The 21967-nt window shown below is 38.8% G+C and overlaps 1 protein-coding gene and 1 non-coding gene across 2 annotated transcripts; one reads left to right on the forward strand and one right to left on the reverse strand.

The window, feature by feature from the left end:
- Window positions 1-3158: 3158 nt before the first annotated feature.
- TRNAF-GAA (transfer RNA phenylalanine (anticodon GAA)) lies at window positions 3159-3231 on the reverse strand. The gene has a single exon. It is a non-coding gene; the product is annotated as a tRNA-Phe (tRNA).
- A 564-nt stretch (window positions 3232-3795) lies between these two features.
- Window positions 3796-21245, forward strand: phtm (phantom). Its single transcript, XM_065487593.1, has 7 exons — window positions 3796-4117; window positions 18609-18754; window positions 18816-19024; window positions 19582-19925; window positions 20066-20184; window positions 20411-20588; window positions 20902-21245. The coding sequence occupies exons 1-7, from the start codon at window positions 3811-3813 to the stop codon at window positions 21090-21092; spliced, it is 1494 nt and encodes a 497-aa protein (XP_065343665.1). The 5' UTR covers window positions 3796-3810; the 3' UTR covers window positions 21093-21245.
- The last annotated feature ends 722 nt before the right edge of the window (window positions 21246-21967 follow it).

The following is a 21967-nucleotide window of genomic DNA, read 5'->3' on the forward strand; positions in this document are numbered from 1 at the left end:
GATACTTTTTGCACGAAACATAGACATTGCAAAGAGCAATAAAGGTGATTGTACAGTTTTATCTCGACAAGATTATTTTCTCCTCCGAGGCATTCCATCGAATGGTGCATATACTATTTAGATCATCATCCATGCGTGCTAAATTTTTAAATTCTTCCAAAATGAAACTAAATTGGCAAATTTATGAATTAAAGACTAGACCGGAAGGATTTTTAAGATGTTAATATAAAGAAAAATTAAGCTCTCGATGGAATAATTTATATCAAGATTGTATGGTCCCTATTAAAATAAATAAAAATGTATATACTAAGATAATGCTAACAAAATTATTCTCTGTCATTTTTGTCCAGTTTTTTAAGCAATGGCTGTACAGTAATGAAAACTTTTAATTTAAAAAGTGATTTATTTCCCTATTGTGACATATTAAAAATGTTAAATGATTATTTGTTTAGCAATACTTAGATTCTTTACACACCAGTCCGTCAAGTAAAAACCATAAAAAATCGATTCTTTTCGACCCCTTTTAAGTCTTTGACCTGCACTAACACGTCTACCCTTTCGTCCCAAACGATCTCTTTTAATTTGCTTTCGAAGTAGAAATCTAAGTTGTCTCATTGTCAGCTTGGTTGGACCTCAAACACTGCAACGATTGGCCTTTTGACTGAAATGCATCCTTTTTTCATAGAATAGCTCTAACAGTCTGCGGTTGCCTAGAGTCCATACACAATCTAAAAATTTTAAGCCTTCTGTCTTTAGTGGTTGCGGTTTTCTTTCATAATCTGCAAATAAATTTAAATTTTAAAAATTGAACAGCACTAAAGTTAATTCAATACCTAAGAAATTGTTAAAATAGCAAGATTTGTTTGTAAATAAATATAACCTTTTTTGTTTGTAAAGAACCTTTATTTCAATATATGGTAAAACCTGCAATGATAGAAAAGTATATTTGAGAAACCTTTTACTTCTAGTAAAAACATTTTATAACTTTAGGATGGAACCAAAATAAGTGCGCATTATTTAGCTCTTAGGTCAAAATACGATTTTAAAAAAGCTTTGTTGAGTCAGAGGAGCGTATTTGTAGAGTTTTCTATTCAATGCTACCTTACGGTTTTACGAAATCAGGCGGCATTGTTGGAAAATATCTATACTTGGAGCAAACAAAAAAGAAAAATTTAATGGCTTGCTTCTAGCCTTGAGTAAGGTCTAATATTTCAAATATATTTTTCATAACAAACTGCAGGGGAGTGAAAATGTGAAATAAATCATGTACAGCTAGATTTTTCATTTTGAGAAATAATCAACCCATTTGAATTATTTACAAAACCTTGTACTGGCGAAAATCTACGTTGACGACATTAAATTTCGTAAAATCGTATCTGCTGCAAAGTAAAATTGCAAGAAAACGCACACAGAAGAACTATATATTATGCATTTGATTTTCCGGATGAATATCCTGCAAAACTGTAATTGAATTTCATTTAAAAATACTTATCTTAGAGTTATAAACGAGGTGATTCACTTAAATTATGTGTTTAGCTATTATCCTCACTAGATTGTATGATTTTATAGTGAGGTAATTTACTCTTCTATTCCACTACTGGCCTACAGCATGTACAATAGGTATAGAATTTATGTTGAGCGTGTTATGCAGGCAGTCGTTATTTGTTACTCCTTCTTGTTGCTAGCCAACCTGTAATACTCACGCCGACGAGTCGCAGTAACTAGGTGACTCTAGATTCTGGAACAGGAGGTCATCTCTATAAAAAAGCTCCAGGTACACGAACAAACCTCGCCATTTAAAGCAATCTCATCTCGCATATTTTTCATAATGCAAATTTCCTAAACAAAATTGGATGCATAATATGATTAAAATACATACAAATGTTGTAATCAAGCTGCGGCAGGAAATTTTTTCCTATTTAATTTAATTTAATTTCCTACTATAGCTCTTAACTAGAAAAATTTTAGGAAGTGTAAGCACCACGATGTTTATATTGAAAATAAAATAAAATCATGAAACTACAGTGCGAGAAAGATGATTAAGTGATTACAAAATAATCCTTTACTGCGTGCGAAATAATAAAAATAAATGTTATCTTCGTCAAGTAAGTTTATTTCTTTGGTGAGAAATTATAGAAACGCAGTAAATTGTGTTTATTCCTGACGATATAGTGTTAGTTAACAGCAGAGAGACGATTATGTGAATGTTGTTAGAAACAAAAACGCCGGCGAAACAGCCTTGGCTGTTTTTCCTCGAGAAAAAGAAAACATTATATAAACCTAAGAGGAGCGCATTAGATAATAATGAAGTGAGTATATTGGCCAGCCGTGAACCTTTGCTCTCAATATTGTGTTATAGGTCGATGAAACTACGTGATTTTTTACTCCTAGAGCTTTTTTATTTTCAAGGTAGATCGTTGTAAAACAATCGGAGGTAAAAATTCAAGAGTCTAGAATGGAGAAAATACTATTTAAAATAAAATTCAAACTCATTTTTTTAATTTATTCGTGAATTATTGTCATTTTTCGCACGATTGACAGACAGGGTTAATAATTTGCAAAAAGAAAAAAAACATTGAATTGGAATGAAAATGAATTAACTTAACCACAATCGAAAACAAGCATTAAGTTAAGCAATACGTGTAGGTCCGATTTTTACAAATACATCAATACGGCAACTCGTTCGTTTAATATCGACTTTGGTACTACTTCCACGAAGGAAATCCAGATGGCGATAGCATTAATTTTCAAGCGAGACTTTTCATCATGAGGTTTATGCACGCGACACGCGGAGTTTTTGCGATATATATTATTTACGTTGATATGTTCTAATCGCAATTCACCTATAAATAAAACCAAATAAATGCAATTCAGTTTATGCAAATGATATTACATTTACGTCAACGATATTCATTACAAAAGTTTTCCTGTTTATGCAATATTATGCCGTACGTTTGATTAAATTATTGAAGAAGTGTTCCATTTCATTCAATATATATTACACTAATTTACCATGTCATCAGAAAGAGAGGCACGTGTCTTATCAGATCATTTGACTCCAAATGTCAACAATCCAGTAATTTACTTATAATATGTAAAATAATTTATCAAAAAAATAAGCATGTTTAAGAATTCAATATAAGGAACATTTAAAAAATTGCCCAGACCCGGGATTGAACCGGGGACCTTTAGATCTTCAGTCTAACGCTCTCCCAACTGAGCTATCTAGGCATGTGAAATACACAATCATTTTTGCGCTATATTAAATCTGACCAGCTTGATAGCGACTACGCTACCAATCAAAGCAGAAAATAAAATAGTACATATAAACAAACATTCGTCGAATTAATTAAAATAATTATAAAAAATTTTCTGTTTATAATAGAAGTAAAAATCGACAATCTGCAATTTTCTTTCTGCAAAATTGTCTGTCCGGTCGCTTTTTATATTTATAAAAACAATTATACTGGTGCAATACTTGAATTGAACACAGAAAGAGCAGTGCTATAATTTTAAAAGATTTGTTCCCAGCTAATTTTAACGGTGATATGATTTGAGCCAATTAAATGAAACCATTTCGTTTTGTTTCCGCTGCTTTAAACTCCTGCAAACAAATCGATGATCAGTCCGATCGCTTCTATTGTCCTCTCAAAGGTCAAATTGTGATCTAAAATTAAAATTTAGCCACTCTCCATTTCAAGCAGGCCAGGTGAGTGAGCTCAGTCAGGGGCGACAATAAGAAGAGGCGCTTGTGCAACGCGTTAACTCGAGCAGCGCTCCTTTCAAACTGACTTATTGAGAGTGAACGAAATGATGCTGCCAGTTGTCCTTTGTTTGCTCCTCTTTTTCTGGGCCGTGAAGCGCGCGAGCCGCGGCCCACCGGGTCCCTGGGGCTTGCCGTTGCTCGGCTATCTACCATTCATCGACCCCGTGAAGCCCTACGTGAGTCTGGCCAATCTGGCTCAGCGTTACGGCGCAGGAATATACGGAATTTCGCTCGGCAACGTCAAGACGGTCGTTCTGACGGATGCCAAGCTCATCCGACACGCCCTCAACAGGGACGAGTGCGCGGGAAGAGCACCTTTGTACCTGACGCATGGAATTATGAACGGATACGGTGAGACTCTCCTTTGCAACTCAAGAAGCATTAAGTAATGCTCATATTTCATTTTCTCAAATTGTATTTTAATTTGGGGCACAAATAAGAGTTAAAAACTATAAATTATGTTTTCTGTTTAGGAGCATTCATGAATAACTTTAAAATTAATAAATTCACAAATTTAAATTTTTCTTCGGTTATTTAAATGAGTCAAGAAAATTTAGAAAATATGCCTGGTCATAAAAGTCATTCCATTAGAAAATAAATATTTTAAAGAAAATAATTAACAAATTGTTCAAGACATATTTCTTAAAAAATCAAAGGAATTATACAAAGGGAAAAGGAAGTATGAAGGAGGTGTGCCTGAAGGATGAAACAAATTTGCCTGGTATTGCCTGAAATCATGAAACAGCTTAGGTGCAGAAATCTTCCATTTCGGTAAAGGCAGAACTTTTGATGCATCTCGGCTTTATTTCATTTTTGGTAAATCGGGACTGATACGTTTAAATTGATTTTAAAATGTCGTGCACAGCTGTTGTTTATCCTTGTGTCACGCTTCTCCTGCTTTATTATCCCTTTTTACCCTTTTCAACAATTTTCCTTTAGTTATATTAAAATGTATTATGCACACTGTCTCGGATATTTTCTTTAGAATCTTCCTTTTGCACGTTTTGTTTAGAGATTTATGGTTTAAAATCGATAATCAAAAAATTAAAAATATTAATACACAATGTGAACAGATAAATATTTTTCTAGTATATGATACACGGATTGGGACAACTGTCTGACCAAAAAAAAATATCTAGCTTAAAAGTGGTAGGTGTATTATATTGTTGGTTCACATACACGCGCAGGTGATTAAAAATAAAACATTCACTTTTTATGAGCAAAGTAGCCCAGTGAGGCAACAGTGAGATAGATAGAAAAAATACTAGCCGCAGTTTTAACTAGCTGTAAATACATCTGGATATATACTCTATTAAACGATTAAATTAAATTACTAACAGATGCCTCATTAAGTAAACATTTAAATTCTACTCATAAAATTTATCAACACATTTATTTTGGTGGAACAAAAAATGTAGAAATGTTTGAGCCTCACTTTTCAAATCAAAATCCACAGACTATAGGATTAACTGGCAACGTGCCATACCCAAATATGGGACTATCGGTATTATAATTATTGCCGAAAGTCTTGATACAAATGGAAAGCAATTGATTTTCTAAAGCTAAACAAAATAAATAGTAAAAATAATTTTGCGTGTTCCATTTTTCCCTTCAATTTAAGTTAAAAAGTAGCTAAATTTCAAAGCTATGCAAGAAGCGATTTTATTTTGAACTGCCAAAAATGCTAAACAAATAGCAAAATCCGCGTCCCTCGCTCCAATTGGATGGGGATATTTTCAGGCTACGATGTAAACAATTAAGATCATTGGTTATTTACGCTGTTCCGGGGGAGTTATTGACACGAGAATGGAAAGTCCTAACTTAATTTCAGCTAGAGTGATGTTCTTGGGACGATGGCTCAATGTATGGCCCATTGTGCGGTTATTTCAGAAGGCATACATAGACCCATTCCTGAAAGTTCCCGCACACTAGTAAAAGAGAGTAAAGAAAACGTTTCATTGACTGCACAACTCATTGAGAACGAAGAGTGTGCCTGACGCTTCCTTTGTAAGCCAGCTATTCACAACTTGTCATGAAAGACTGGAAAATGGTGTTTTGCCTTTATTTGTAATATCCTTTACTCTTTAACGCATCAATGACAAACAACTTAAACGAATCATCCGACATCTTATCGAAATCTTGGGTGAATCAAACGAGATCCACTGCTTAAATTATTGGATTTTTGTTTTGTTTTTATACGCAGCCTGAAAATTTGATTGCAAGGACCAAAATTGGAAAAATGCACTGCTCGGCTTGCGAAGGACGTATTTTTCGAGACGCGCCTTGAGAATAATTTGTGCACACTCATGAGTGATGCACTTTCATTAAATTGCATTCCCTCACACCGTCTGCCGTCCATTATTTGCACAGAGTTTCTTCACACACAAACAGCCGTAGTCTCGGCTTTACAATGTAATATTTTTTACTCATATATTTCTGTTGTGAGATTAATTGAGTCCGCCTTTATTAATATTTTCTCTCGTCCGTCTAAGCGCCCGTCAGGCCTGGAGTGCAAAAAAAGTGCAGCGTGAAAATGCAGTGTGCTGTGAGCGCGCAGACACATTCGCCGCCGCAGCATAACCAGTGCTTTTTATGCTGATGGGAGTTGTGCGACAGGGAGTTATTGCATCATCCGCACCATGCAGACACATTTGACGTTTTATTAATTACAACGAGAGCCCATATTGTAATTTAGCCAAGGTGTATTTGATTATAAATAATGGCGCTGTCATGGCGAAAATGCAAAATGATTCTCGCGCCAACACGGCCAAGTGGCGTATACGCGCCGACCTTGTACCCACTTTGAATTATTTACATTTAAAATATAATAAAATAAAACACCTGTTCACTTGTCTCACAACACTGATTGAATGTTGAATTTCAATTTGCTCAATTACACATCAGGGGTTTATTCCGAATCTCATGTGATTAGGGTTGCGAATTTCTATTTTCATCTCATTAGTAGAAAGAAATGAAATGAATCACGAATCAAGCCTGTTTAAGAGTTAAAAGCCAGACTTGAATCCGTATCTAGACAGTCCAAGAACAAAATTGTCCAAAACCGCCTAATAAACGTGCAAAATTGCTGAATTTATTGCTCGACTTCGTTTAATGTTGGCGTTAAGGCCAAAGTCAGACTGTCTGTGCTATTAAGTTTGAAACAAAAAATGTTCATGAGAAATATTTTCGTCGTTAAATTTTCCCTCTCTCATGATGTGCCGCCTTTATGTTTAGCATTGACTTCATTTTACCTGCTTAACAGACGGATTTGTTGCAAATATTTGAAGTAGAATGGGCTTCTTGTATAGGGAACAGTTCAAACAAAAATGATCTTACTCACCAAAGACTATCGACTTCAATTCTATATTTTTTATGTTTGTCTAATGCAGCGTTCTGTGCAGATAATATGCTTTAAATGGCCTTTGAATGACCGATGCGCTGGGGTAGGTCAATAGTGCGTGAGTCGAAAAGCATGAGGTACACGACGGATCCAAATTATAAACTTGCGGCTACACAATTTTTATTTCTAAGGAGAATTTCCTTAAGAATGGTTTATGAGCTTCTCATCAATAAAATAAAAAATATCAAGAGAGCATGAAAGGAAATTTTGGTTAACTTATGAGCATTGGTTTAAAACTTAACACAATAATTAATTTTAATTATAATCTTAAATAATTACTTATAACCAACAAACTATTTAATAACTTTGTATTGGTTCATTTAGCTTCAGACTAGACTGATACGATTATTCGAACAGAAGGATAATTTATTTTTATCTATCAACCAAAACAATGTTGTAAATTGACAGTGTGGTTTATTTAGATTTTATGAAATGGATGTTTTACTTTGCCTTTGTGCTCAGCCCAAACAGATTTATTATATAATCACACTGTAATTCAATAATATATTGAATAATTTAAAAACAGCCTATTTTAAGTTCATCAATTATCCAAACAATATACATATTTGATTTTTCCGCATCCTTCTTTTTTACTTGGTAAAAAATACAGTTAGGTTCTGTTAGCTGCAGTTGTTGGTTTCTTGCAAAAAAACTTTCAGTTGTCACCGAATTTGAAATAAAGCGGTATTATCTAGAACGCACTTGAAGGTAGTCGCCCTTGAAAGCGATCGCTGTGGGGCCAAAAATGTGAGGCGCCTCGCAGGTCGTTTCCGTTTTGAGAATGCAACCCGCGCCAAAATAAAAGCCACGCCTAAAATCGCAGGACGGATCGCGTTTGAATATCCTTGAGGGGTGATTGGCCGATCCAGCCAGCATCTGAAAAGGGCCTTGAGAACAAGATTTCGCGCCCGAGAGAGATGCAAAGCAACGAGATCTTTCAATTCCGCGCCTCTTCGCATTATTTCCTGTGTTTGTGTTTGCCTATAACATTCAATAACATACAACTCGCCTCTTTTGTGCACACCTAATGAAAAACACCTATTATTTTTGCTTAGTCAGTTTTCTTTTTTGCCACGTGATGCGCTAGAAAAATTTAACCGCCAAGATCTCGCTGGCGCAGGCAGCCACCGTGCGTGCGGGCTCTTCTCATGTTTATTGCATGAGGATTAAAATTCAACACTTTTATTTGATGCACTTCTCTGCGAAGATATAAATTTTAACTCTGCTAAATTTATGTCCATTCTATACGAGCCCATGATTTTTTTTTATTTATTTTGTAGCTGCGGAAATTGAACGATTAGTTTGTTTACGCTTAAGTAATACATATTGCAAATGATATTGACAAAATATTATGAAATGGAAATATAAAAACATTGGATACTTGCGTGACAAAAATATCAATAGAAAAATTTGCAAGAACAACACAAATAATTTCAAAATGGAAATGATTCATCGAGAAAACAATCCTTGAATACATATTTTGTAAAAAAATACGAGGAAAACGTGAATTAATTTTATGCTTGCGAATACAAACGAATAGAATTTTCTTGAATGCACCGGCCACGTGAGGTCTAATTTATTTATCCGTCTCCAAGACAATTACACAAGTCGTAGCGATGCAAACTAATAAAAAGCGGGGAATCTCGAGGAGCAAGGACAACAGCCGCTGCAGCAGTCTTGCTCCGTATAAATGCGGCTGGCGTGCTCGCGGTGCATTCCTCTCTTCGACGTGCAGCAGGCAAAAGGAGCTGACGGATATGCATCTCTTTGCATGCTGACAAAAGGGAGGCCGTGATAGCACTAACCTCGGTTTCTTGAAGACGGATTGAGTAAGGGCGCACTTTGTCAGAGCGCACTTTTAGCCGCGGCTAGCTCTGTACTTGCCCAGCTTTTAATCCTTTTTTTCTTCACTTCGCTCATTGCTCAATGCAGTCAGAGTCGGATCAATCTGCGGCCTTGCAACTGTGTTGCGGCTCGTTGAAAAAATTCATTTTATAGGGGAAGAGCAAGAATAGAACAAAAGTTCTGGAAGGAGTGGCACGCACGTGAAGCCTTTATGTAACTGACGTAATTATACTTGGCGTAATAAAAGGATCTATTTAAAGACTGCACGACATTAAATTTATCAACTGCATATCCATCAAAATTATTTTCTTGTCAATAAATCAATCAAGGTCTATAATATACACAAGGACAAAAGAATTGATTTAACTCATTTACTCAAGATCTTTATTTTTTATTTTTGTTTATTAACTGAACTGAAAGTCATCAATCATAAACAGAACACGCACAGCAGAGCACAAAGTTTTTATAGAAAATCATCTCAAAACAAACATAAAATTTTAATTTCCATACGAAGTCAGTGTCAGTCCATTGGCTCGCATTGTTAAGGCATTCCCAGCATTGTCAAGGCAATAAGAGATATTATGAGACTTTCGGGGATCTATTACTGGCTCTATGCCCAATGTCAGACATGACAAAAGGTAGTTCATTTCATGGTTGCAAATGCTCAAATAGCTCAACGGTCTGCGGGAAGCGCATCGGCGCCGACTCCCCACTTGCTGGTTTTTGCACCTTTCCAGCGGCTTTAGGGACAAATTTGCGAAAAATTTGGTCACATTATGCCCAATAAGCTACTCTGTGGCCACTCAGGCCCCATAATGCTATCCACTCGGCAGGTGTTATTGGGACCTGGTGAACTCAAAGCCCACGGGATGTGCTGAGCGCCGAGCTTTAATTAAAAAAATCGAAGGCTGTAAATCAATCAGACAAATAGACATTTCGAATTTTGGCCTCATTTAGAATCGTTTGGCAATACGAGTACGTCGCCTTTGAGCAGATGCTTCCAAATGAGCAATTTTGCATTCAAGTTCTTAATTACTTCAGACACTCACTTTTCACTTATCTCTCTTTGCGTCTGACTGAAAATCCAAATGATCATGTACTCGTATAAATGCCAACGGCGGCGAGAGATCCGGAATATCAAACGATGTTACCGCGAGGATATATGGCAGGTTAATTTATCCTCTGGTTGGTTGTTTTCTTTTGCATTGGGCAGTCACAGTCACACTTGATGCACTTTTACTTCTTGTCGTTGGTCGAGCGTGCGGGGATGCTTTATGAGGTCATTGTGCATATATGTGTAAGCGCATGGCGACTTGGAGAATTTTATCATCTGTTATATAAGGTGGAGAATATTCCGAGACATTATATATACAAGCAAACGGCAGTCGAGCCAATTAGATGTTATTCTTCTCGGAACAAATATCAAGCCGTGATGTAGATTTCTAGAAAAATATTTATAACTATAACAACTCGTAAATAATATGCCAATTAATGCACCAGCTGCATGTGACATTTGCTTATATTTTTAAAATTATTATCCTATGAAGTGAAAGAAATAACTGATGATCAAACTATTAAGTTTTTTTTCATTTTGGAGAGAGATTAAATTTTATATTGCTTATGAATATCCGGGTTTTATCAATTTCATTTAATCTCACGCCAGATTAAGCTTCTGCATATATATTCACAATTTGCTTAGCACTCGGTGTCGATATTTCTTGTTTTCATTGTAACACTTAGTTATATAAATAGAAAACCTTGATTGAAACACTCAACAATAATAGTTAAGAATTTTATTTCACTGTAGATTACGATAGAAATAAAAGACTACCAGTGAAAATGTCATATTATTGTTGATTTTAATATCTTTTGAAGAGTTTTAACTTTTTTAATTCATTGCTTCCGTGGAGACAGAAATTCCATTGAATGCTAATATGCAACGTTGTGGCTCCAAGGGGCCTTCATTACAGCATTTATGGTGTGGATGGGACATCCCAAAGTTGTTAAAACTGGCGACCGAATGTGGAATTCGCATTTTAGGATGGAAATGAAACGATTTTCGGCGTATAAACCTCATTCAAAGGTGCGTTCGTGTAAGATTTTAACCAAACTATTATTGCCTGCCTTCGTAACTTGGGGCATTAGCATCAGTATATTAATTTGAAGCAGCCAGAGATGTACAAATAAAGTAAAGGACGTTTGAAGAGCATTTTCCAGTGGCAGTTGAAGCAAAAGTGCTAATATGCAGAGATTCGTTGCTGATATTTAGATAAATTTACGTGTAAAACTTGCGCGGCGCGACTCAGCAGGAATCTTAAACCGTGAGGCTGCAGGCGCAAAAAATGCGTGATTTATTTCTTGCTCGCATTTTCGGTGGGCACTAATGTACCAACAAACCGGCGAGCTTCTCGCAATGTGAAAATAATTGCAGGCCGGCACAGCCCAGCAAAGGAAAGCGAAAGTATATATAGTGTGTTTTTTGTTCGACCCCACGCACACAAGGTTCATTTGTTGCCTTTTTTGTTATACCCTTTTTACAAAAACGTCCTGGAGGTAACTGAACTTATATATAATACACGTTACTCGTCTTATCTTGTACGTCGGGAATATTTTATTGCTGAAAACAATCACGCGATGGGAGTAATTGGCCTGTTTTTAACAGCAAATTGGCGTCTATGTAGATTGTAACACGCGCACTTGAAAAAAATGTCTAGTCTTGCGTGGGTCCGTAATCAAGTGTGGATCACATAACTGATCGCTTGCATCATATGTGTATGGAATGAATCATGCTTTCAACGAAGATGTATTAGAGTTTCCCAAGCACAGGATGTGCAGTTTTTTCCTATACCTTCATTTTCCAAACAACGGACCCTTTTGGAATATTTATTTATCTTTTCCGAAAAACCTCTGGAAAAGAGAAAATTGAAAGCTTGGAGGTTAAATTTTATTCGATTAATAGATCGTAAATTGATTTCTGTTAAATTTACGATCTATTAATAGAATAACGAATCAAGTGGTGAAAAAAATGGCAGTGAAATCTTGAAAAGGTGGACCATTTAATATGGAAATGTCAAAAATTTTACGTTACTTCAGAAATGGCGTCGGTCTTTTGTGTCTGGTGCAAATTGGGAACAATAGGATGAAAAGTGAACATTATTTAACTAAAATAGAACTATATTTTCAAAGTGGTCGTTAGCGTCTTAGACGAAAGCAGGAAAATTAAAGCAAATAAATGATAATGATGTTTTCCTGATATCTCTACCGTCGAGAAGAGGCATTCCGTATTCCTCCAAAATCTGCAATAAAAAATCCGGTTGCATCAGAAATTTCCGGAAAAAACACTAGACATTCGTTTTGTCATAGATGTCCGCCCATTTGCCAAACCCTGTTACACAGTAATCATATCTATTTGGCTAAAAAGACTGTAAATCACACAGAGAAGTATTTGTTAATACACTAGTCTATACAAATACGAATTAAATCGTAGAACTCAATTTTAAATTGATTAAAAATACTTCTGTTGGGAAGTCTCACATATGCTCTCATTTTCTCAAACAAATACTCTCCTTAGTTAAAAAAACACTGATATTTTACCTCTAATAGGAAGGGAGGTAAATAATTATTACTCTTCATTATCAAGCATTTTATGGATTATGTACATATCCTAAATTATTTGCAAAACTCTAGTCAATTTTTCTTCTTAATGGACTAGACTTGCTGCGTTTCAAATGATAAACAAATTTGAAACTAATGAAAAGAAATTATTTATGAATGCAGACGAGTCCCCCTTGTTTACCATGTCGTTGGCGTGGAGCAGAGTTTGTTCTGCTGCACGCCGGGATCCACGTGAACCACACGAGTGAGTGTCCCTGGAGGGCTTGTTGACCTCGGCCACCACGGGTCTTCCTCTTATACGTTGACCCGAGCGGTAATTGGGCGCACACAGGGGCATTGACTGCCGGCCTTGAGACAAACGCTGGACCATGGCCTTGTGCAGTGCGGCGACCAACGGTCAATTCTCGGAATTCTCAGTCATCTCTCTCCCTCGAGCGCAGCACTTCCCATCTCGCGCGCGCACACCTCTTTTTCTCGCCCATTTACAAAAACACTCGCCTCTGTTCTCGCTCGCCGCCTGCCCATCTGATGCCAATCTCCTCGTCTTACATAATATGGGTCGGCTCTCCGACACAAAGCCGCGGTGGCTGGCCGGCCGGCGCCACGCACTTTTCCTCCTCCTCCCTTCAGCGAAATAGGCGCGCGAATCTCAGCCTCCCGCGGCGGACGCTCGCGCTGACTAGACCACGAGGAAAACACATTGCTAAAGGATTAGGTTATCACGCTCAATCTGGTTGGAGATAACCTTTTTGTTGCTATACATTATTTATATATCTATTCAGGAAATTCTTTGTTTTTGTAGGAAAATTGAATTGTAAATTTTACTTTAAATTCGTTTGAGCAGGGCATTCAGATTCGATTTTTATTTTAAATTATTAAAATTAAGAAATATATAGCGTTACAAATCAGTGGACTGACTAAAGATGGGTAGATAAAGAATGAAATTTTGAAGTAAAAAATCCTCTCACTGCACAGCTTTGCCTGCTAATGAGGCTATTTTCTATTTTATTCAAATTTATGATGTTTCAAAACACAGTCCTCAATCCTTAAAATATTTTACGTTGTTTGACCAAAATATCCGCTTACATCCTTCTTTCAGGCAAGAGGAATATTTTTCTTCTGTTTTCTCGGGTTAAAAGAAGCAGAATTTCACTTTCTTACACATCTTTAAAAAGCTTTGAGGTAGTATCGCGTGGAGGGGTATCATTTCAAAATTTCCAGTAGCCAGCACTGCGGCGTGAGTTATGTTTTGAAGAAAAATTACTGCTGATGAGGCTTGATGGTCCGAAACAGCTGACTGCACAGTTAAGGGGACGAGTGAGATAAATTTTCTCTTTTAAAGAACAATTTGTATTTTAATGCTCTATTTTAAATTTAAAACGTTTTGAAGTAAAAATTATGACCAAAGGATAAGTATAAAAAATTAAAAAGATTTTAATATTTAGGCAATGAAATTTAAGATAAACACTTTTTTGCCATTTTTAAACTACTCTGTAGTATATTAAGTACTGTTTGCGTAATTTTCAACTCTCCTCCTCTGGTTCCCACGGGCCAGAAAACACTAAAAATAGAATTTCCATACAATAATTATAATTTGAATCTTAAACGGAAAAACTGAGATTCAATATACAAGAAAATTCAGGATGAAGATGATTGCAACGAGGATGAAGCCTGGTTTAATTTATTGCCATTATGAACACAACCTCGAGTGGTCGCCTATTTCAAAAATTGAAGATGATTCATCACTTATCCCAGATTAATTACAAAATATGCACACATTTCTATTGTTTACAACTCGACAGTTAATTTATACACTTTTTTGTGGTTAAATTGACCAAATAAAGCAACATAGAAAAACACAAACAACTCATGTTTAATGCAAGAGAAGTACTGTTTATGGAATTAATTTCCCTTCTCTCTCCTGAGTCAGACGCAATTTCAATTGAATCAGCGGAATGTGCGAGCTTCCTTCCGCAATTGAAATTCACGCGCCCCACCGCAGTGGCGAGAGCGAGAGTGCTCGAGGCTCAGAGTTAGCAGCCGAGTCATAAATAAATAGCGTTAGAATCGAAAACAATTGCAGGAGGGCGCCATTATTCGCGGGATGGCTCGGCGACGCCACTGGCATAATATTCTGTAAGTCAGCCGTCGTTGCGCGGAATCGGCGATGATGTTTTTAGAGAGTGCTGAGAGTTTACTGCCTACTCATGCCCACAATGAGTCGCCGCTTCTCAGACTGTTGCTTTCGATCATTGAAAAGTAGTTTTGCGTCGATTTTCCGAGGCCCCGGGCTGGTGCAACGACACTGGAAGGCCAAAATCCCTCCTCCCGCGCACGAGAGCAAAGGCGACGATTTTTTTCCATCACAATGCCCCAATCCAGCGGATAACAGGTGCTCCGCGCGCGGCCTTGAAATTAACATAAGACACGAGCAAATATGCGTCGGGTTTCACAAAAGTGCACGCGGTTGCGAAAAAATTTGCACCTCGTGTCTTTCCGAGAAACAAATGCAATGTGTAGTAAACTGTGGTGTTGAGCAACGCGGCGCCGCTTCAAAGGAAAATCGCGCTTGAAAATCGGGGAAAATGACGCGAGCCGCGTGATGCAACCGAGTGCTCACTTAATGCAACTCGCGCACTGGCGGAGGATAAATTTTTATGGGTTTGTTTAGCACCAGCGAGCCTGGGCAGCCGCCGGTTGACAGCATATTCTCGTCGTAAAAGTAACGCAGCTCGAGAACGATTGTCACTCGGCTTAGTTAGCGATGCAAATGACCGGCATTTTACAATTAGCTTGATGCTTTTTTCCTCCAGCCAAGCAATAAACCATCGATTCAAAACAGCCAGTGCATTCTTGATTTTCATTTGCACGCAATCAAAAAAGGCATTAATTTTCTCGAGCGTAAAATGAATGTGAAAGATCAAAATATGTTGAACTCTTAACTTGACCGCAGAGATAAATTCGAGCTGAAGATTTTTAATCGTACTGAAAGCGTACATGTTACCCGAAATTTATGTTTTGGTCTGGCAAACCTCGCTTTTAGATAAACTAGCTAGAGCTATAAATAACCTGTTTGGCGTCCAGTACGTGCAGCGTGTTTGGCTTTTAATGTCACTGGGACCATTGTTACACGCATGGAATTTATTTGGTCGGCACGAAATCTCTCGTTTTTGCAAGACTACTCGACCGAAGAAAAAAAGAGAGAGAAGAAGTGATTGTCCTCTCTTAAGGGAGCATATCACGATTCCACTCACATCCAGCAGCTCAAGTGGTCGTCGCTTTTTATGCCTGCCTTGTTTTTATTTTTATATTGGGGGCAGTGGAACCTTAAAAAGGATCGAGTTCAGCAACTCGGAGGAGCCGCTGAAAATCTCGTGGCATGCATCACATAATGCGAATACTCGTTTTGCGATTCTCTGAATTTAGGACAGGTTAATTGGAAATATGCGAGATGAACCTGAGCTAAAATATATCTATCAGATCCGATTTCAAACCCGATCATCACGATCGATGCCAAGTAAAAAATGTTCATGCATATCGCTTTGAGACACGTGTGCAGTTTATTTTAAGAAGAATGCTACCTTATTATTGCGAAAAACCATGTTTAAAACTCACATGTAAAGCGCGAACCGAGGCAGATGCCTCCCACCTGCACCAAGAGGCGAGTGCAGGCAGACGGCGCGGTCATAAATATATTATTGCAACAAGCAGGGCAGAAAATAATTTATGAACGAGAAATGCAAAAATTTTGCAACCCAAAGGCGTGTCTTGTCGATTAAAGAACCTATAAACTACCCAAGCAAGCATCGTAGAGGACAATGGGTGAGTGCTCTCGTCTTAGGGGCACCTGCAATTCAAATTAATTACTGCAACGATAATTTTATCCGGCGAGTTGGTGTAGTTTGCCGACGTCAAGCTAGAGAGTTCACCTTGAATGGCTGGGGGGATATGCAGTGTGACTAGTTTGTGATGAAATTGCACGCCGCGATGCAAATAATTTGCAACATATCGCAGCCAATCTTCTCTCGGTAACTGTAGGTCAGTGTGAGTGATCGCCGAGAAATTATGTTGTTGTGAAGCCCTTTCTGCCACTGCTGCAGCACAGTGGAAATTGATCCTTAACGCTTGAGTCATTGCACTTCGAAGAGGAACAATGTCAAGTTGTGGTTCTCCCTCTGCTATGTGATATACTCGCACTTTCATTTAAATTAGGATTTTCAAATGAGATCATGGGATTAATTGTGAGAATGCGCGTACGTGACTATGGACCTCGCTGCTTGCTCGTTTGCAGGGTGATTTAAGCTCTGAACAGTCTGAACGAGCGACAAAAGGACTTAATGTTGCAAAAACACGGTTGCAAAAGCGGATCTTGACTGCTCATCATTAAAAATATAAGTGTGCAATTGCCTCTACGTGAAGCGCAGAGACAAAAACGAGCATGCAGCCTCTCTTCGCTCTTTCATACACATTTTGACCTTCAAGCTCATCCATTTGCTTCGAGAACAAATTTGAATTTGAAACTAACAAAAAAGCAACGCCAAGGTTGATGACCGAAAATGAATCTCCACATCAAAATGCGACGCGGAGGTGCTAACCTTGCTTTCCGCGCGCAGACAAACAACACAAAAGCGATTGGAGAACGAAAGAAGCTGGGTGCAGATTTTTTGCCGGTGCTGCTGCGCTTAGCACATAGGTTCTCGCCCGAGGCCAGAGGAAAATTGACGTCCATGTGCAGGCCGTTGAATGGGACCTGACCTTCCGTAAAGCTGAAAATTCGCCTGGCTGCGTGATGCGAGAGGCCTCAATCAAACAATTATCCACTGGCTAACCGCTGTAACGTGGACTGGCATTTCTCGAACGGAAATAACAAATTATTTTTCACGTTGAAGCAAGCTAAAAATACGCGTTGGCCAATGCTATAATAACAGATAAACGCACAAATAATTAATGCACCCTTTGATCTTCCAGCGTTAGTTTTGCACCAACGACGTCTCTTTTTATTGTTTCTTGTTTAGAATGTAAATGATTTAGCAAGAGACAAAGTCAAACAATTGCAGGTATGAATTAAAAGTTATTGCCCATTTGACAGTTTCCTCTTCCCGTCGTGTATGAGATTGTCTTTGAAGTGGCGGAAGTAAGATAGACTCTGCGCGCAACAGGCGCAAAGTGTTTGTGTGTACAATGAAAAGAGAAGACAATTGAGCAATCCAAAGAGGCAGGCGGGCGTTGATTCAAAGATGATGATAATAGTAACATCGTGTCGGTCGTTTCGATATTTATGATCGCTCAATTCCTTGCGCCTTTGTATTTATTGCAATCGGCGGCGCAATTTATTATTTCTCCGGTTGGGTCTGACCGCGCGCGCCATACCTAAAACTAAATACAATCCTTGATAGATCGCCAAGGCCAGCGAGTTCGGCCGCACTCATTTAACTATGAAGCAGCAGCGTTCGCTCGCCCAAACAATTGGTCCAACTGGTTGCATACCTCGCCAGGATGCCGCCGCGGCCCGAAAGCACCGCCAGCCGCGTGTCAGTTTGTTGTTTTCTTGTCCCAAAACGCCGAAACGCCACGGAATATTCGGGAAGGTTGTTGATCTCCTTTGTCAGGGACACGCGCGTCCGAAAACACGAACACGTCGCGTCGGAACAACGGCAGGCCAGGAGACGCTTCATTAATAAAATTCGCAGGTCTCACTCTAATCACTCATGCGTGTGGACAGACAGGCGCCTTTGTCGGTTGCAATACAAATGCATTTGTTGTTTTTGGATGTCAGGGAGAAAATATATATTCTTAGATATTAAATAATTAATTTTGAAGCATGCACTAATCTTACTTGCATATATTTTTTTATTAGTATGAATGAACCCTCTCAAGGTTCTCTCAGGAGTCAAATTCGTTGACACCAACTCATTTTTTATGGCATGCGATTTTTCTCTTTGAATTAGGGGAATGCAAAATAAGCACCGCTTTGCTCCTCAGGTATTATTTGCGCCGAGGGGATTAGATGGAAGGAGCACCGCCGATTCATAACGTCTGCGCTAAAGAGCATGGGAATGGTGAAAATCGGCGGCAGTCGCGACTTGTTGGGAAAGCGCGTCATGGAAGGCGCAGATGAATTTGTCAAGGTCGGCCCATGGTTCACGAATATGCGTTTAAAATATAATAAATTGATTTTGGTACCTTCAGATCATCAAAGAGAAATTCGCTCAAGGTGAAGACGCGATTGATCCTGCGCCGCTTCTCAGTCATACTCTCGGAAGTTTGGTCTACGATATCGTGTTTGGTAAAAGGTACGAGAGGGACGATGAGACGTGGGTGTGGTTGCAGCATCTGCAGGAGGAGGGGACCAAACTGATTGGTGTCGCTGGGCCTCTGAATTTTTTGCCATGGTTTAGGTAATTCAACAGACATTCTTAAAACACAACCAGATGATTCAGTAGCTAAAAATTCAATTGTTTGTTATTTTTTGTTTGTTCGTTATTTTGATCCATCGCTAAGAAGAGATTCATTTTCAAATTTACTCTTTCTTTGGGTTGCTATAAAATTACTACCAGTCCGAACTCCATTTCAATGAAAACTACTCAGAAGTCAAAATTTCTTTGAAAAGACGTTAATTTTTATTGCTCTCTTAACAAACAAGTTAAAAGCAAGATTTATCAAATATATGAACAAGGGCAATAAAATTACAAGAAGTAACTGCATGAATTAACGCGTGAAACAAAGAAATGATTCGACTTAATGTGCCGCACTTAAAGTCAGTTAATCAAATATTAGCTGAGAACTTTAACTTTTTTATTTTTAAATCATAATACCAAGACAATCGATGCAATATTTAGCTTAATCGTTAATCAAGTCTAGCATTTCAGGCGTTCAAGCAATTCTAACTTTTTGCACTTTTCATTTATTTTATTTTACAGTGCTTTCATGTTCCCATATTCCCTTTTCTTCCCAGATTTATCCCAAAATTCAGAGACTCGATCAAATTCCTCCTCGACGGCAAAAATAAAACTCACGACCTGTATCGAGAACAGCTCAAGTTTTACCTGGACTCAGGTTTAATGGGTGGCGATGCTCATCTGGCTGGTGCCTACCTGAAAGAGGTTGAAGAAAGGACCAAGACAGGGGACGTAAGCACTTTCACCGAGCCCCAGGTGCTGCACGCACTCGCGGACATTTTCGGCGCTGGCCTCGACACCACCAACGCCACCCTCAAGTGGTTCTTGCTCTTCATGGCCCTTCACCCCGAAGTGCAGTCGAGAGTCAAGGCTGAGCTGGACGAAGCCGCACTCGCCAGAGGTAGGACAGTAAATTTTAATAAGTGAGAAAACATATTTTATTTCAAATTGTGAGTGTCTTGTCGGGCGAGAAATGCTCACTCCGCACCAGTCAATCTGGTTTTGCGCTCTTGATATGTTCATCCAACGTTTGACATGCAGATGAACGCAACCCGAGAATGAGTGATTTGTCCTGCTGCCCTTATACCGAAGCTGCCATCTCGGAGACGCAGCGCCTGCGGTCGGTTGTGCCCACTGGAATTCCGCACGGCGCCATTCAGGTACCCGCTCCTTGCTCTTCTTGACGATGAACCAACTCCTTTTTGCACTCCGAGTCGGCGGCGAGCGAGCCGCAACGCGCCCGCGATCGACTTTTAATAAGGCCTCGCATTCACGCTCCACTTTAGAGCGTGCGTTTTCATCTAAGCGGGTCAGAATCGGTGCGATTTTGTCCGAAATAAAGCAGCAATCCGTTCCTCTGCTCAAAAAAGTGATTGATTGTTGCAGGATGTCGAAATCGGAGGCTACACAATTGAAGCGGGCACCATGATCATGCCCTTGCAATGGGCTGTACACACTGACCCAAAACTGTGGGGAAATGATGTCATGCAGTTTAACCCTGAAAGGTTCCTTAACTCTGACGGAAGAATATCCAAACCTGAATACTTCATGCCATTCCAATCAGGTACGAAAAGTTAACCTTTACGTGAGTGAAATAGCCTTAACGAAATAACGTTTATTTCCTCGTTAAATACCATTAGCTATTTCAAATATCAACACCTATTCCTGAAATATTCCCTAAAATTAAAAGGGTTTCTTTATTTCATCGTTAAAGTTTATGTCACATCAAATAGATATTCTATTTATCAAAGTAAAATTGAAATAATGCAATTTTAAATTAAATCCTTTTTATGGCTCAGTCTCTCATGCTGTTTTATTACACACGAAAATATTTATAAATCAGTCCTATAATTCGACATTTAATTAATTTGCTTCAGGAAAACGCGTGTGCCTGGGCGAAGAACTCGGTCGAATGCTCCTCTTTGCGTTCGCCTCAGCCGTCATCTTCAATTTCAGCGTCTCCGTCGCTGGAGACGAGGATGTGGAGTCTGTGCTGGAAGGCGATTGCGGCATAACGCTGAATCCCAAGGCACACAAGTTGATTTTCAAACCACACCTGCCCATTTGATTGCATTCACCGGCCGACGACACATAAATCCTCATAAAAACGTCTGCAGTGCTGGGGACTTACAAGCGAAAAAAATGTTCCGCGCACTTTCCGAAATGCACTTCATGTAGAGCGCCGAAAATAAATAAATCAGAACTTAATTGAATGTCATAACAGTTTCAGGAAATCATATTTCAGCACCTCTAAAGCGGTTTTAAGCGGTTTCACGCGCCGACTTTATGGCCGCGCCGCTGCGATTTCCACACTTTGACAGGTCTATTTTTCGCCCAAGCAGCATTTTGCACGCCTCACGTACATTTTTCTCTCTCTGAATACCACCCAACTGCCGAATTGAAATTTAGAGTGGTTAATATTTCGGGTTTGCTCCTCCCAAATGTTTTCATCCGAAAGCGTCCGCCGCAGTTGTTGCAAGCATTGAAGTTCACCTCGTGTCGGATCGAGAAAATCTGCAAAAAGCTGACAGTCCGGCTGAACCTGTTAGGGTCACTCTTGTTCTTTTTGTCTAATTAAAGAAATGGCTTCATTAAAACGCCACACAAACTGCGCTGCCGGCCGCTCAATTCGCGCCGATATAATTCCTATCAGTGCGCGGCGAGTGGCCTTCACATTTTATTCGAATACGCGCCAGGCGACAATCTCGTCGGCAGCAGAAAACACACACACACGCACGGCTCTCTCGCGCAAATCGCGTCTTAAACTTGCAGCTGGATTTTTATTCATAAATTTTAGAGTCAAGCCTCTTTTTTCAATGGAATTTCTGCAACTGAACTTGTTTCTCGGCTCAAGGCGAGAAGAAAATGCTGCACATGAGACATCGATTTTTTTTAGCTCGCTTTTCTGCGCAGCTGGCAAAACGAATGTTAGTTCATTTATCT

Source organism: Cloeon dipterum, chromosome 4, assembly GCF_949628265.1.
Source record: "Cloeon dipterum chromosome 4, ieCloDipt1.1, whole genome shotgun sequence".
Lineage (NCBI taxonomy): Eukaryota > Metazoa > Arthropoda > Insecta > Ephemeroptera > Baetidae > Cloeon > Cloeon dipterum.

Bases quoted from the DNA above. Each gene is read 5' to 3' on its own strand.
- phtm (XM_065487593.1), top strand. From the start codon at position 3,811: ATGATGCTGCCAGTTGTCCTTTGTTTGCTCCTCTTTTTCTGGGCCGTG. The intron at 20,185-20,410 runs GTACCCGCTCCT...TGATTGTTGCAG, and splicing joins TTCCGCACGGCGCCATTCAG to GATGTCGAAATCGGAGGCTA. The intron at 20,589-20,901 runs GTACGAAAAGTT...AATTTGCTTCAG, and splicing joins CTTCATGCCATTCCAATCAG to GAAAACGCGTGTGCCTGGGC.